Source organism: Notolepis coatsorum (assembly GCF_963971535.1).
Source record: "Notolepis coatsorum genome assembly, chromosome: 4".
In the NCBI taxonomy this organism is placed as follows: domain Eukaryota; kingdom Metazoa; phylum Chordata; class Actinopteri; order Aulopiformes; family Paralepididae; genus Notolepis; species Notolepis coatsorum.
The window spans coordinates 20,423,730-20,438,487 of NC_140168.1; the positions used below are offsets into that span (position 1 = coordinate 20,423,730).

General features: G+C 49.6%; 1 protein-coding gene across 1 annotated transcript in view; it reads left to right on the plus strand.

The window, feature by feature from the left end:
* Positions 1-11,432, plus strand: part of nedd9 (neural precursor cell expressed, developmentally down-regulated 9) — a gene marked incomplete at its 5' end in the record, with an annotated part of 20,004 nt that extends 8,572 nt beyond the window's left edge. Inside the window, 6 exons of the mRNA XM_084311869.1 lie at positions 2,245-2,350; positions 2,767-2,865; positions 3,638-3,814; positions 5,063-6,322; positions 7,000-7,089; positions 10,159-11,432. Of these exons, the coding sequence (XP_084167995.1) occupies positions 2,245-2,350; positions 2,767-2,865; positions 3,638-3,814; positions 5,063-6,322; positions 7,000-7,089; positions 10,159-10,746 (2,320 nt within the window). The 3' untranslated portion in view covers positions 10,747-11,432. The remainder of the gene's footprint in view (positions 1-2,244; positions 2,351-2,766; positions 2,866-3,637; positions 3,815-5,062; positions 6,323-6,999; positions 7,090-10,158) is intronic.
* Positions 11,433-14,758: the final 3,326 nt, after the last annotated feature.

A 14,758-nucleotide genomic window follows, 5' to 3' on the forward strand; every position in this document is an offset into this window, starting at 1 on the left:
GAAAGGAGGAGGGAGAGGGAAAATATGTCCCAAAAAATGCAAGAAGGGGGGGGGGGGGGGGAGCAGTGGAAGCTGTCATTTATTACAGTCACTGCTGGTTGTTGTTTGGTTTGTTTCTCTGGCAGTCTTTCCGAGCAGAAGTGACCGGCGCTGTCTCCAGGCCTCTGTGATCGATCGCACCCCTCTGTCGCAAACCTCACGTCACATCACAGGCACAGCTCTGTCTGGACCCACCGGTCTCTCCTGTGTGTGTGTGTGTGTGTGTGTGTGTGTGTGTGTGTGTGTGTGTGTGTGTGTGTGTGTGTGTGTGTGTGTGTGTGTGTGTGTGTGTGTGTGTGTGTGTGTGTGTGTGTGTGTGTGTGTGTGTGTGTGTGTGTGTGTGTGTGTGTGTGTGTGTGTGTGTGTGTGTGTGAAGGGGGGGGTCTGGTTTTTCTTCTGAAGACAGTACTGGAGGGTGGCGGAGAGGGAGGCGAGAGTAGGGAGAGACACGGGGCAGCGGTGGCCGAAAAGGTTATAGAAGCGGGGTTTGTGACCGAAAGCGGTTCTATCGTCCGGACCGTCAGGAAAAATCTGGGCTGGGGAAAGTGAATTATAATAACTCTCTCCCATACACCCTTAACACCAACCGCTGAAGTGCCCTTGAGCAAGACACTTAACCCCCAACTGCTCCAGTGGAGTTGCTCCAGTGGCCAATGGTGTCAGATGGTGTGGTTGTACTGGGAAGCTCCCAGGTGTGAATGGAACTGTGTGAATGTGAAGGTTTCTCTCCTCCACATTGCCTGTGGTGCATTTTTTCCTATTGCTAGGTTTTAGTGAGTTTTTCCTTACCTTCGCGTGGGGTATGTCTGGGACGTGTTGCATTTTATTTTGCATTTATTTAAAATTTGTTGGACTTTATGGTGTTCTTGTTTTGTTCTTGACTTATTGTGATGTTTCTTCTTGACTTGTTTAAGAAGACGTGTCCGGCCCATGGGGACATTAACGTGCGTTGTCGGGCCTTACAAATACATTTGATTTGATTTGATTTGATTCAGGGTGTAGCTGAAAAAGAGCATCCGTGCTCAGTGGACCTACCCTGGGTAAATAAAGGTTAAATAAAATATTAATAATAATTAAAACAGGAGGGAGGGTCCTGACTAGGGATGGGTACCGAATTCGGTACTTTTAAAGGTACTTACCGAAACACGTCGGTACTACCGAGTATCGATTCATCGAAAAACGGAACGTCAACGTTCACAGGCACAATATACGCTTACCTAGGATTTGACTTGATTCAACAACAAAGCAGTCGGGGCAATGGCAAGCCGAAAACGGTTGAAAATGTGGTTATTTGAAGTTTGGATACATTTTTTTCACAACTGAGGTAGGTAGATTACATTTTTAGAGACTAAACCGTTGGGTACCGGTATCGATTCAAATGTGAACAGTACCCATCCCTAGTCCTGACAGGGATCCTGTCCCGGGCCCGGCAGGGGGGGGGGGTACATGTGGGTACGTACAGGGGTGGTGGCGGCGGGGGTCTTCGGGTCGCTGCACCGTCTCTGGGCACGGCTTGGGCTGTTTGTATGGAGCGACACGCCCTCACATCGCTCCTCTGCAGGGCAGGCCTGTGTTTACCACCTCGGTTCTTGTCAGGCGTTCCACAATTAGATTTGAGACGAGGCGCAGCAGGGTTGGATGTAGGGCTGTCTGTGTTGTCACATGTGGATCTGGTCCAGATGTAATTACTTTTGCCGTTGCTAGGTTACGCGAGGGACCTGGAAATAGGGAAATGGGCTGGACGTTTGAAAGAGACATGAGAGATGCTGTGCACGTGTTTTAGAGGGTGGGCTCGAGGGGTCTTATCGTAACAAGCCATTTATTCTTGTATTGAATTATTTAAAGTCCCGCTGAAGCGATATCTAAACGGTTGTCTCCTCCTGTGTCATGGGGATATGTTCCAGATTGATCCAATGCTGAACAATATATATTAATATATTATAACCCATTTAGACCTAAAACGCCTGCTAATAATGCATTATATAGCCTGCATATACACACAAATGTGTTTCCCGGTTTCAATGGGGTTAGAAATCATCTCAGGCAGAACTTCATTGATTGATTGATTGATTGCTTGATTGGCTGTGGGCAGGGATCTCTGGTCAGCAGGGTTGGCCTCAACAATAAAATAATGCCACCTCTTTCTTCTCTGTCCCGGTGCATTCTACTCCTATATTGTCATGAGCTTGTCTGATCTCCTGTCAGCCATCTCTATCCACAGATAGATCCACAGTATGTAGATGAGGGCTGTAACGTCATCACATGCAGTTATTGCAGACAGTCATTTGAGCCGTTTGACTCCCTTCATGTGGTATTTTACTGATCGCGTGCAACGAGAAAAATCTGCGGTGACAAATCTGCCGATCAGATGAAATCATTCCACTTGATTCAAAGAAATGCAGTTCGTTTGGGGGTGGTCTGCCTTGAGAAACTGTGTTCAAAAACCTTCTGTTGTATTTGAATAAGAGACGTGATCTCAACCCTTTGACCTTTTCCCTCACTTGAAAAACAAAGACTTTCAGACTCAACACAAGATTGAATTACTTAAGAGTCTTTTTTTCCCACAGTGTAAACAGTACACTGTGTTTTCTTTCTTTTCGCAGTGTAGACATAAAAGGCCATTTGTATTTTTGTGTGACTGCCTCTAGAGAACCGCCATGTGCCACGTGTCCTTAATTGTTTGTCCTCACCGTGTGTCTCTCCTTCTCCCCCATGTGTGATGGACAGGTGGTGACTCCAACCAGAGTGGGACAGACCTACACGTACAGCCCGGGCCAGCACAACCAGCAGGACCTCTATGACGTCCCGCCCCTCCGATCACAGGGGGTCAGTGTCTCACAATTCACTCCACTTTACAATTCCGCTTCTTACCATAACTCCCATATTAGCACTGGGTGAAGCACTCGATTACGCGTGAACACCTGATATTATCATTGCTGTAATTACAACAAAGTGCCACATTATGTTTGAAGTTATCCTGAAGTTATCCTGAAGTTGGCATTGCGTTTCGGTCTGACGTGTGAGTTGGAGTTAAGTGACTTATTATACTGTGTATTTCTCCAGGGCCCGAGGCCTGGCCAGCGGTAGCGACCCCACCCCTATACCCACTGAAATGCAATCCTCATGTCAGAACAAAAACAACAACTGTAAACCAAAGAGCAGTGCCATCAGTTTTGTCATATTTTGCCTAGTGCGCAGTGGTTCTCAACCTTTTTGGTTTGCGACCCCTAAAAGGTTTGTTTGCGATTCCCTGCATAGTGTAGCATAGACAGAACGGTGAACTCTGACACGAAATAATGACTTTGATTTCCCCATTTCAGGATATTTAACTTGAATCATGATTGGAGGAGGGCTTTTGACTTCATATATTCATTATTTCACAAGGAAAAGAAACATCTCTAAACTAAAGATTCTAAACATGGTTGTATCATTTTGCGGCCCCCCAAAATCATCTTGCGACCCCCCCCCCTGGGGGTCCCGACCCCAGGATTGAGAACCACTGGCCTAGAGTTCGCTGTTTGACGACAGATTCTACCTTTAATGTGAAGTTCCCTATTATTATTATTATTCCCTAAGTGTTTTTTTTTTGGCGTTTCAGGTGTATGATATTCCCCCTGGTAAGACGATGACATCACCGTACCCTGGACAGCACGGCAGCACCCGGTGCCAAGGCGTCTACGATGTGCCCCCCTCCCAAGGAGTCTACGACGTGCCCCCCTCCCAAATGGACCCCAGGACGCAGGGGGTTTACGACATCCCCCCACCCACGCAAGGGGTACGTGAACACTTCAACAAAGCTATTAAGACTATACCACCATAATGAAAGGGCAACATCAGCCAAACCCGCTCCACTTATATCTCAGTTTCAAATAAAGTCGAACGAAAGGAAGTGGTCACCGTTTATGTCCGGGGGGAAAAATGTTCCCGCCTATTTGTTGATACAGTTTCCCTGGTATGCCTTTTAATTGTCTGTAATAAATGAATGAATGATACGTCAAGTGATCATATTCACGATAGTTTTTGCGGTTTCGCTAGATTAGGGCCTTGCCTGCCAACAGTGTTCGACTGAAGCTCGCCGAATAACGTGGCTCTGTGCCTGTGAACTCGAGGGATGAGTCCAAGGGCGCAAAATGGTTGCCTTCCAGAAAAACCCTCTTAACATTTCACCAGGCTTCCAGACCGAGCCGGGCGGGCTTCAGGCCGTCAAGTTTGTTTGTAATAACCTGAAAAATGTCAGGACCTGTTATTTGCGTCGTTCCTAATTACAGTTTTGGGTCAGGCCTGTCTAGCTGTAAAGAGTGGATTTCAAGGCTGAAGGAAATCACGTAAGAGGGGCCGCCATTTTCTTTAGCCCCTGCGGCGCTCTCGTGTTCCGCGCCGTGTACGTCACAGAAGACATTATTCTGCACCGTCGAGAGACCGTCTCCGGGAGCCGCTACACGCTGACGTGCCACATTTAGGACTGTGCTGCTGCTGTTTTAGAGGAAGGAACCCAGGGCTGAAGTTTTTGGGTTTTTTGCTAAATACAATATCGACACGCAAGTCTTTCACTTCCTCAATCTGTAACTGCAATAATGTCGTACAAAGTCGTGCATCCGGTGATGCGCTGAGGGAGGCTGCGAGTGTCTGGACTGTAGATGAGATGAGATGAGATGAGATGAGATGAGATGAGATGAGATGAGATGAGATGAGATGAGATGAGATATTCCTTATCAGGACATTCAGGCATCATAGCAGCATGGGGGAGGGGGAGGGGAGGTACAGGTATGGACAGGATAATAGTAGAAGACATAAATACATGCAATAAAATTATAGTACAGTAGAAAAGTAAAAAAAAAAAATAGGCAGTGTACACAATATAGTTAACTACCTCACATATTGTTACAATAAACACTAGAATCTAAATATATACTATGAGTAAGTATACAGTATACACAGGTATACATAAGGTACCCTAACTGGCGTGATAAACGTAATTCGTTGCGCTGTGTATGAACCTTAACGTCTGTCTCTCCCCACACAGGTGTACTCCGTGCCCCCCTGCAGAGCCAGCCCCGCCCCCCAGGAGGGAAACTACGACTTCCCGCAGCCCCTCCGACACAAGCAGCCGGAGGGCATCTACGACGTGCCGCCGACCGCCCTCGCCAAGTCCGCCCTGAGCCTCCCCCCCCAGTCCAACTACGACTTCCCCCCCAGCCCGGAGCCCGCCGCCCTCCTCCACCACCACCGCCCGGTCGACAACAACAACGACAACGAGGGCATCTACGACGTCCCCCCGCCCGCCTTGCACTCGGGGGCGGGGTCTCCGAGGGACGTGTACGACATCCCGCGGGGCATGCAGCTGCCCCCCCAGCACAGGCCCTCGGCCGCCGCCGCGGACAGAGACAACAGGAGTAAAGGCGTGTACGACATCCCTCCCCAGCAGGACGCCCGCTCCGCGGCGGTCGCCGCCGACGTGACGGACGGCGTGAACCGCCTGTCGTTCTCCAGCACCGGCAGCACCCGCAGCAGCATGTCCACGTCCTCGTCCTCCGCGGGCTCCAGCGCCGAGGGCCGCCTGGCCCTGGACCTGGACACGGCCGTCCAGAGGCTGTGCCGCCTGCAGCAGACCGTCGAGGCCTCCGTGGGGCCCCTGCAGACCCTGGCGGCCTCGCCTCACTGGAGGACGTTCGCCTTCATGGAGCGCCACGCCAACGACGTCCGCGGCATGCTGGACCGGGTGCGCGCCGCCCTGGGCGACTTCCTGGTGTTCGGCAGGGGGGCGGCGGTCAACGCCACGGCCCTGTCGGACCCCGGCCTGCACAGTAAGCTCCGCCGGCAGCTGGGCCGGCTGGAGGACTCCCAGCAGATCCTGCTGCAGACCTACCAGGCGCTGGAGAACTGCGGCTGGGCCCTCAACGTCCTGGCCTCCTCCGCCGGCTCCGCCAGGCAGCACCACGGCAAGAGCGACGACCTGGACCGCTTCGTCATGGTGTCGCGGACGGTGCCGGACGACGCCAAGCAGCTGGCCTCCACGGTGGGCGGCAGCGCCGAGCTGCTCTTCCGGCGGGCTCCGGCGGAAGGTTCCTCATCCTCCTCCTCTTTCTTCTCCAGGGGCGGGACGCCCGAGGAGGGCATGATGCACCCGCTCACCTCCCCCCCGTCCTCCGACAACAACGACAACTACGGGGGCCCGACGAAGCCCTTCCCCGTGCCGTCCGGCCATCAGGACAAAGACAACATGAACCACAGCGAGAAGTGCGTCAAGAGCTGGATGGAGGATTACGACTACGTGCATCTGCAGGTGGGTCCTGGTTCGCTGCGGTGTGTGTGTGTATCAGATCCTTAGGGGGGGGGGGGGGGGGGGGGGGCGACGCGACAGTGGCTCGGGAGGTAGAGCGGTCGTCTGGTCATCCCAGAGGTTCCCAGTTCGATTCCCGCTCCTCCTCCTCCCGGGCAGCGTGTCGAAGTGTCCTTGAGCGAGACTCTTAACCCCTAACTGCTTCCGATGTGCAGGTTGGGCACCTTGCATGGTTCCCTCTGCTGTCTGGGTAAAATGTGAGGAACAAATTATAAAGCGCTTTGGATAAAGGCTGCTATATAAATGTACCATTTACCTTGTGTCACCATGTAACCGCTCATCTTTCTCTCGAGTGCCTGAATGTGAATCTGTTGACTCTTACGCTGCTACTTCGTTACGGATTATTGACCCCTGAGGCGATGTTGATTGTTAATACTAGCTGTTTGGACTTTCTGTTTCCTGCGGTCCATCTGTTCTTTCAGGTTTTAAATGGAGCTAGTGATCTAAGTAACAAGGATGGTTCACCAAAGGTTGAACAAACGGTGCGTGGGTAGTGGGGTGTACCGTACCGCGTGTCGGCGTGTTGATGAGTGCCATCGCATTAGAGAGGCTGCAAACTAAATGTTTTTGAATGGAATGTTTGAATACACTTCCTCACTCCTACTCCTCGTCCTCCACAGGGCAAAGAAGACTTTGAGCGTCAGCAGAAGGAGCTTCTGGAGAAGGAGGACATCATCAAGCAGAGCAAGGTTCAGCTGGGTCAGGAGCAGGTGAGCTCTCGTCCCGTCTGTTTGGAGAGAAGGGGCTTCTTCACTCACGTGATATGTTGTCTGTAGTAGTGATGCACCGGCGATGTGAAAATTGTGGCCGATATACCGATAACCGATATTAATATTGCTGTTCTGGCCGATACCGATATTTACCGATGTCGATATCTCTGTATAGAAAACACTTTTTTATGATGAAAATAAAATAAAAGGTTAAAAAAAAAAAAAAAAAAAAAAATTATATCGGCCCTATCTTGATATCGGACCGATACCGATGTGTAAAAAAACTGCCATATCGGCCGATATATCGTGCATCACTAGTTGTCTGTGACATGGACCCGAGTCATACTCACTCCATGGACCCGAGTCATACACACCTTCATGGACCCGAGTCATACTCACTCCATGGACCCGAGGCATACGCACTCCATGGACCCGAGGCATACGCACTCCATGGACCCGAGTCATACTCACTCCATGGACCCGAGGCATACGCACTCCATGGACCCGAGTCATACTCACTCCATGGACCCGAGTCATACACACTCCATGGACCCGAGTCATACTCACTCCATGGACCCGAGTCATACACACCTTCATGGACCCGAGTCATACTCACTCCATGGACCCGAGTCATACACACTCCATGGACCCGAGTCATACACACTCCATGGACCCGAGTCATACACACCTTCATGGACCCAAGTCAGACACACTCCATGGACCCGAGTCATACACACTCCATGGACCCGAGTCAGACACACTCCATGGACCCGAGTCATACACACCTTCATTCTCAACGTTAACCCGACACACTTTCATAGACATGGACCGTTTTTGTCAAGGATCAGAGAGAGGACTCAAATGCAGAATTACTGGAGACTGGAGGCGAGAGTATGCGAGAGTTTACTTGAGGGCTTAGGCAGTTCCAGTCCGAACATGTAAAAAAAACCAAAGTGAAGTCCGACGGGGAGAGATACAAAATAAGTTTCAGAGATCAAACAGAGCTTACAGGCAGAGTAGAACCTGGCAACCGGGCATACGCAGGCTGGTACAGAAACTGGCCAACTTCAATGACGATCTGGCAAACAACACAGGTGCTCTGATTAGTATATATACTAGAGAGACTAATGGGGACACAGGAAACAGGTGTGTAGCTGAGCAGGCAGGAAGACAGGTGATTGGATAAGGAGCAGAAAGACAGGTGATCGGATAACGAGCAGGAAGACAGGTGATTGGATAACGAGCAGGAAGACAGGTGATTGGATAACAAGCAGGAAGACAGGTGATTGGATAACGAGCAGAGGAGGGAACAGGCCAGGATGATCTCTTGATGACTACAGGCCAGTGGAAGTGGCAGAGTGTGAAATGACAAAACAGTAAATTAATATGGCAGAAAATAAGAAGAAACAAGGACATCAGGGAGGATTCATGACAACAGGTTTAAAGGCTTAAAACCAGGGAGGAAGAGCCAAACATCTGGAGCTTTGTGTTCAACTTGCCCTTCAGGCAGACGGCAACTCATATCCACATAACAGATATGAGACATATAACCCCCCACCGATTATGTTTCCAGTATAGAAATGGAATCCACACATGGTTCGTGCTTACAGTGAAATCACATCGTACATACATTTTTACTAGGCATGATAGGAATGACCGGTAATCTCTCATTGCCTATCAGAATGATATTGTGAGTAAGCAGAAATTAGGGTTGTATCGGTACTTCAGTACTAGGGATGCAACGATTAGTCGACATAACCGACGACGTCGATCATAAAAACTCGTCGGCGCCGAATTTTTGCGTCGATGTGTCGTATACTTTTTTTTATATATATATATATATATATATATTTTTTTTTTTTTTTTTTACCACCTATCTTTGTGAAAGTGGCTTCTCAGCTCTGGTCCAGCTGAAGACAAAGCAGAGGAACAGATTGGACATTGAGCATGACCTCAGAGTTGCTTTGTCTAGCATCACCCCAGACTTTGAGACTCTTGTCAGGAGCAAACAACATCCCCAGTTATCCCATTAGTTCCCTGGGATGTTAAGCTAAGAAGTCTGCTAAGAAGGATATATTATTTATTATTATTATTATTTTATTTCATTGCGTTTTTAGCCCTAGTTGCACTTTTGTTGCAACCCCAGTTATCCCATTAGTTCCCCCAAACTTACTGTTGTGTCGGTCTGTTATGTTAAGCTAAGAAGTCTGCTAAGAGCCCGGAAAAGGAGCCGCGCCCACAGGAAGCAGAGATGGAGGGTGTGACAGAAATAATCGTTAGATTAGTCGACTAATCGAAAAAATTATCGACAGAAATAATCGTTAGATTAGTCGACTAATCGAAAAAATTATCGACAGATTAGTCGACTACCAAAATAATCGTTAGTTGCAGCCTACGATTCTGAAATGTGACATAAATGCATTCCATTATCCAAAATGTAACAATAATAACAATAAGACAAACTTGTTAAAGACCTGATGCTAGTGTGAGCCATTAGGCTGCTTCTGTACTTAAAGGGGAATGCCACCATTTTGAGAATGTTTTTCCTGAGCCCCAGGACAGTTCAGTCAGTACCAGTGAACACACACCACTCTCTCCTGAAGCTAGAAATCAGAGAGAGAACCATCCAATCGGTGATGTCACTGGGATGTACAATCTGGGGCTGCTCCATAGACAATGAATGGGTCTCTGATTTTATGAGGCCATAAAATGTTTATGTGAGCTCTTACACCCAAATGAGGTCTTAATTCAGCTTAAGACCTTTTAGCAATGCTAATTTGGTTGTAAGTGCTCGCAATAAGAGAAACGATAAAACCCTCACAATACTCCTCCCACATGACAATCCTAGCTGAACAATATTGATGGGCTACCGTATACAGAATATGAATAGATTCAAGATTCAAGAGTGTATTCATCACATACATACCAGGGCATACAGTGAAATGCGGTTGGCCATGCCCGCTACGATTGTGCAATAAAACAATAGTAATAGTAGTAATAATAATAAGATAACTAGAATTATAACTAGAGAATATAATGTTGTTTAATATTCTCTCCCTCCCTCCACAGATCAACCAGTTCAAGCAGCTGGAGCAGGAGGTGATCAAACCTGTGGAGAACGACATCACCCAGTGGATGTCCCACCAGCACCCCTCCTCCTCCGCCCCCGCCACCTCTTCCTCCCCCTCGGACTCCTCCTCCTCCCCCTCGCCCTCCCTGGGAGGTGGCGTCGGCCCCGGTGGCCCCCACGTGTGCGCGCGGGACCGCCAGCTGCTGGGCTTCTACTCGGAGCAGTGCCAGCAGCACTTCGTCACCCTCCTCACCGCCGTGGACGCCTTCTTCGGCTGCGTGGGCGGCGGGCAGCCGCCGCGCATCTTCGTGGCGCACAGCAAGTTCGTCATCCTCAGCGCGCACAAGCTGGTCTTCATCGGGGACACGCTGTCCCGGCAGGCGGCGGCGCCCGAGGTGGCCAACCGCGTGATGAACTCCAGCAACGTGCTGTGCGACCTGCTGAAGACCGTGGTGGGGGCCACCAAGACGGCGGCGCTCAACTACCCCAACACGGCCGCCGTGCAGGAGATGGTGGACCGCGTGACGGACCTGTCGCACCACGCGCAGCAGTTCAAGGAGCAGCTGCTGCAAATGGCCGCCTTGTGATCTCACGCTTCGCTCGCGCGCCGCCGCTCACCAACGCCTGTCTATTTCACCGCGGACACTTGTGTGTGTGTGTGTGTGTACATATATATCTATTATATATAAATATATATATATATATATAAAGCTCTTCGTCCATCTTCGAGAGTGTTTTCTGGATGTTGTATATAGTATCGTTCTCTCTGTTCTGTAAATATTTGCTCTATTTTTTTTGTGTGTAGATTGTTGTTTTATATGATCATGGTATGGAAATATAATAGATGCAGTATCGGTGTCTTTTTAGGGTAACACATATTTTCATAACATTCCTTGTCGTTGCGTATTAGTAACCCTTTCACTGCCACACTACAGACGGTTAACCCTTTCACTATACCACACTACAGACGGTTAACCCGTCTGTAGTGCGGTCGTGAAAGTGTTAACCCTTTGCCGTGTGGCAGTGAAAGGGTTACACCTTCTGTATCGTCGCAGTGAAAAGGGTTAACCCTTTTTGGTAGTGTGGTAGTGAAAGGGTTAAGCACCTTATGAGATGTCCTTACTTGTGCATTTTTCCCACCCCCTAGAATGTTGTCGATGGCAGACCTACTATACCGCTGGACACAACAACAGTAGATCAGTATGTAAATCATTTGATGTCGTTCCCGCTCTTTTTCCCGTGCGTGGGAGGGACGGGGCTCTCCGCGGACAAAGTAAAGGATTGTTCTTAAAACCGTGAGACTGTGTGTGTTGTCTTCGTCATTCTGAACTGATTGAAGGTTTTCTGTTACAAACTCTCATGACAGAGAGAGCGCTCTCAAAAGCTACCCAAGGCACGTCTGATGTATACGTTTCAGTAACTACAGTGGCACCTCCCTGCCATAGTCTGGTCGGGCTCTATGCTCACAGAACAGGGTGTGGCCGGTGTGGATATCTTGGACGGATACTAACTACACCGACTGTTCTGGGTTCCCACGACTGAAGTACAAGTCAGGTTAGACCGTAGATGAGAAACCATCGTATACGAAACTGTCTTTAAATAGACCCAAATCTCGTGAATGACTGTATAGTTACTGCATAATACACGTCAGTTGGTCGACGCCCTGATCCAAACAATGCGCCTCGGCCAGAGTGCGTGAGAAAGCAGTCGCCTTTAGTGCCGCCGAGTGTCTATATGCTGTTGAGTTACACACGACGGCCACCTGTGGATGTATTCTAGATCAGTGGTTCTCAACCTGTTTTAGCTCAAGGCCCCCTCGAAACAGAGGGATGCCTGTTCGTGACCCCCTCCACCCCCGACATAGTCAAACATAGACTCACTGGTGACCTTTGACACCAAAGATGTTTATTTTCGCTTTGTTCAGGCTATTTAACGTATGGCCTATAGACCTGAAAGGCCTCACAAGAAGAAGAAAGAAAGGGCCACGGAAAATAGGTCTTTGTGTTGGCCTTTGACAACGGTGTATTCGTTTACTTAATGTGTCTAGTAATAAGCCAACCTAAAACATTCGAAATATGATCATGTATTTGTGTATCCCCCCTCCCTCCCCAGGTTGAGAACAGCTCTTCTAGATCATCAGTACACAGATATGTCGTCCGCCCCCCCCACACACTCTCGTCCCCATTGACCTCTCCCTTGATGTTTTCCATCTCTCGAGTGGTATCTGATGAGCGTTGGTCGTCCTCTGCACAGCCTGCGCGGGGCCGATTAAAGGCGCGACTAAAGGGATTTCACAGCGCGCGGGACGGGGCTGGTGGAAAAGGTGCCCCCGTGCCAAATCACCACCACGCCTCACTCTGCCAGGAGAACAGATCAGATGTGACACAGTGAGGAGGAGGAGGAGGAGGGAGGAGGGCAGTGGAGGGGTGGGGGGGGGGGGGGGGAGTGGGTGATGTCACATCACACATGTTCTCTGGATAATAATAATAATAATAACTTTATTTGTATAGCACTTTTCATACAGAAGTTGCAGTTCAAAGTGCTTCACAACAGTGAAAAATACAGGCGAGCATAAAAAAGATAGAGAGGTAGTAGCAAGGTGAGGTAAATCACAGTGTTTCACATTAGGATCCTAAAAGACTATCGGCAACATAACATTGTCTTCAGTCCCGACCGTATGACTTGGGGTAAAGCGCGTCGAGTGACAAGTGCGACGGCCTCTTGGGAGAAAGTCAACTGAGGTTTTGGGTTTTTGAAAACAGAAAACAGCTCCCGTCGAATATACACAACTCAAAACAGCCATTGTCCCTCTCCCCCTCTGTCTCTCTGTCTCTCTGTCCTCCCTTCCGAAGTAATGTGAGTGAGATGCACACAGTCTCTCTCTGCCCCCGTGGAGGAGCCTCTCTATAGATAGATGGGGCCGTGAAAGAGGAAGAGATGCCTAACAACCAGAGTGAGGCTGCCAACCTAACCCCCCCCCCCCCCCCCCCCGTACCCTCAGCTCCCAATCAGAAAATCTCATTAAAATCCCCTGAGCGGACAGCACACACACACACACACACACATACACACACAGCACACACACACACACTCACACACACACTGGCACTTACAAGCAATCTGACTTGTTTTTATCATCCAACGCATTCCATTTAGCTCTCTCCCCAGAGACGAGAGAGAGAAGGAATGTGCTGGAATGACTTTTTTTTTTTTTAAAGAAGAGGGGGGTTCTCATCCGCCCTGGGGGCCTCGGATAGACAACGGTAAATCAGGAGGTGTCACCCTCTCCTCCGGTCTCTGGTCTCATGATTCCCCCCCCCCCCCTCTTCCCCCTCTCAGATTTATTCCCCGCTAATAGCGGCGTCGTCCGTGAAGATCTTGTGGCTTGGAGTACGTGAGAAAAGTCACGGCTTCTCTCTTCTTGGCTGCAGTCGATGCTTTGTGGCCCTCGTTGATGAATCGCTTATTTTCGGAGTCAGCAGGCGAGGGGTTAAAACAGCAGTGAGGACAGGGAGTCATGGACTCAGCGGACAAGGGGTTAAAACAGGACATGGAGTCATGGACTCAGCAGGCAAGGGGTTAAAACAGGACATGGAGTCCTGGCCTCAGCACGCAAGGGGTTAAAACAGGGGAGTCCTGGCCTCGGCGGGCGAGGGGTTAACACAGCAGCAGTGAGGACAGGGAGACTCAGCAGGCGAGGAGTTAAAACAGCAGTGAGGACAGGGAGTCGAGGGGTTAAAACAGTGAGGACAGTGAGTCCTGGACTCAGCAGGCAAGGGGTTAAAACAGTGAGGAAAGGGCGTCCTGGACTCAGCAGGCAAGGGGTTAAAACAGTGAGGAAAGGGCGTCCTAGACTCAGCAGGCGAGGGGTTAAAACAGAAGCGTGTGTGTGTGTGTGTGTGTGTCAAGAGGGGCAGCTTGCTCAACACATCTCACAAATGGCCGTCTCTCTCTGGCTGCCTGGTTCACCACAAGTTCCACAACCCATTAACAGCCAGGCTATAGCTGCTGTGAGGAGCGGCACTTTGCTGCCAGTTGTCTCCAGGCTCCACGGTGAGACACCGTCTGGCCCGGCAGGGGAGGAGGAGGCGGCAAGCAGGTGTCGGGGGACTTTAAACAAGTGACATGTTAAAGGGGGTTGATGCTGGTCAACAACAGCCACTACTACAGAGGGCTATAGCTGTTCACCTGTCTGGGTGTGTAAACACAGTGTGTAGAGGTCGTTTTGGAGGTAAATGTTGTGCAATATATCAACAGCCAGTCACACGGGGTGGAGGCGGAGAGATTTGGTTCACTCCATAGATATATATATAAACACTGGATAGATGACTCACCCGCGCTGCTGGCCAACGGAGACCGACGTTGCCACATGGCGGCCATCTTGCGTGGGTGGAGCACGCCCACTCATAACATGCATGTCTATGGTGCGTGTACTATTGTAATATACCATAGCCTGCTCAATTTTCAACCGTTTGGTTTGTTAAAAAAACAATTTTTGAATTCTTCCAAGCAAGAATCATAGCCACGTTAATAACGTGTGTAATAAACCAAACCGTTTGTAAATCCGTCAAGATTCCAGCGAGTTAAGAGTATCTTTGT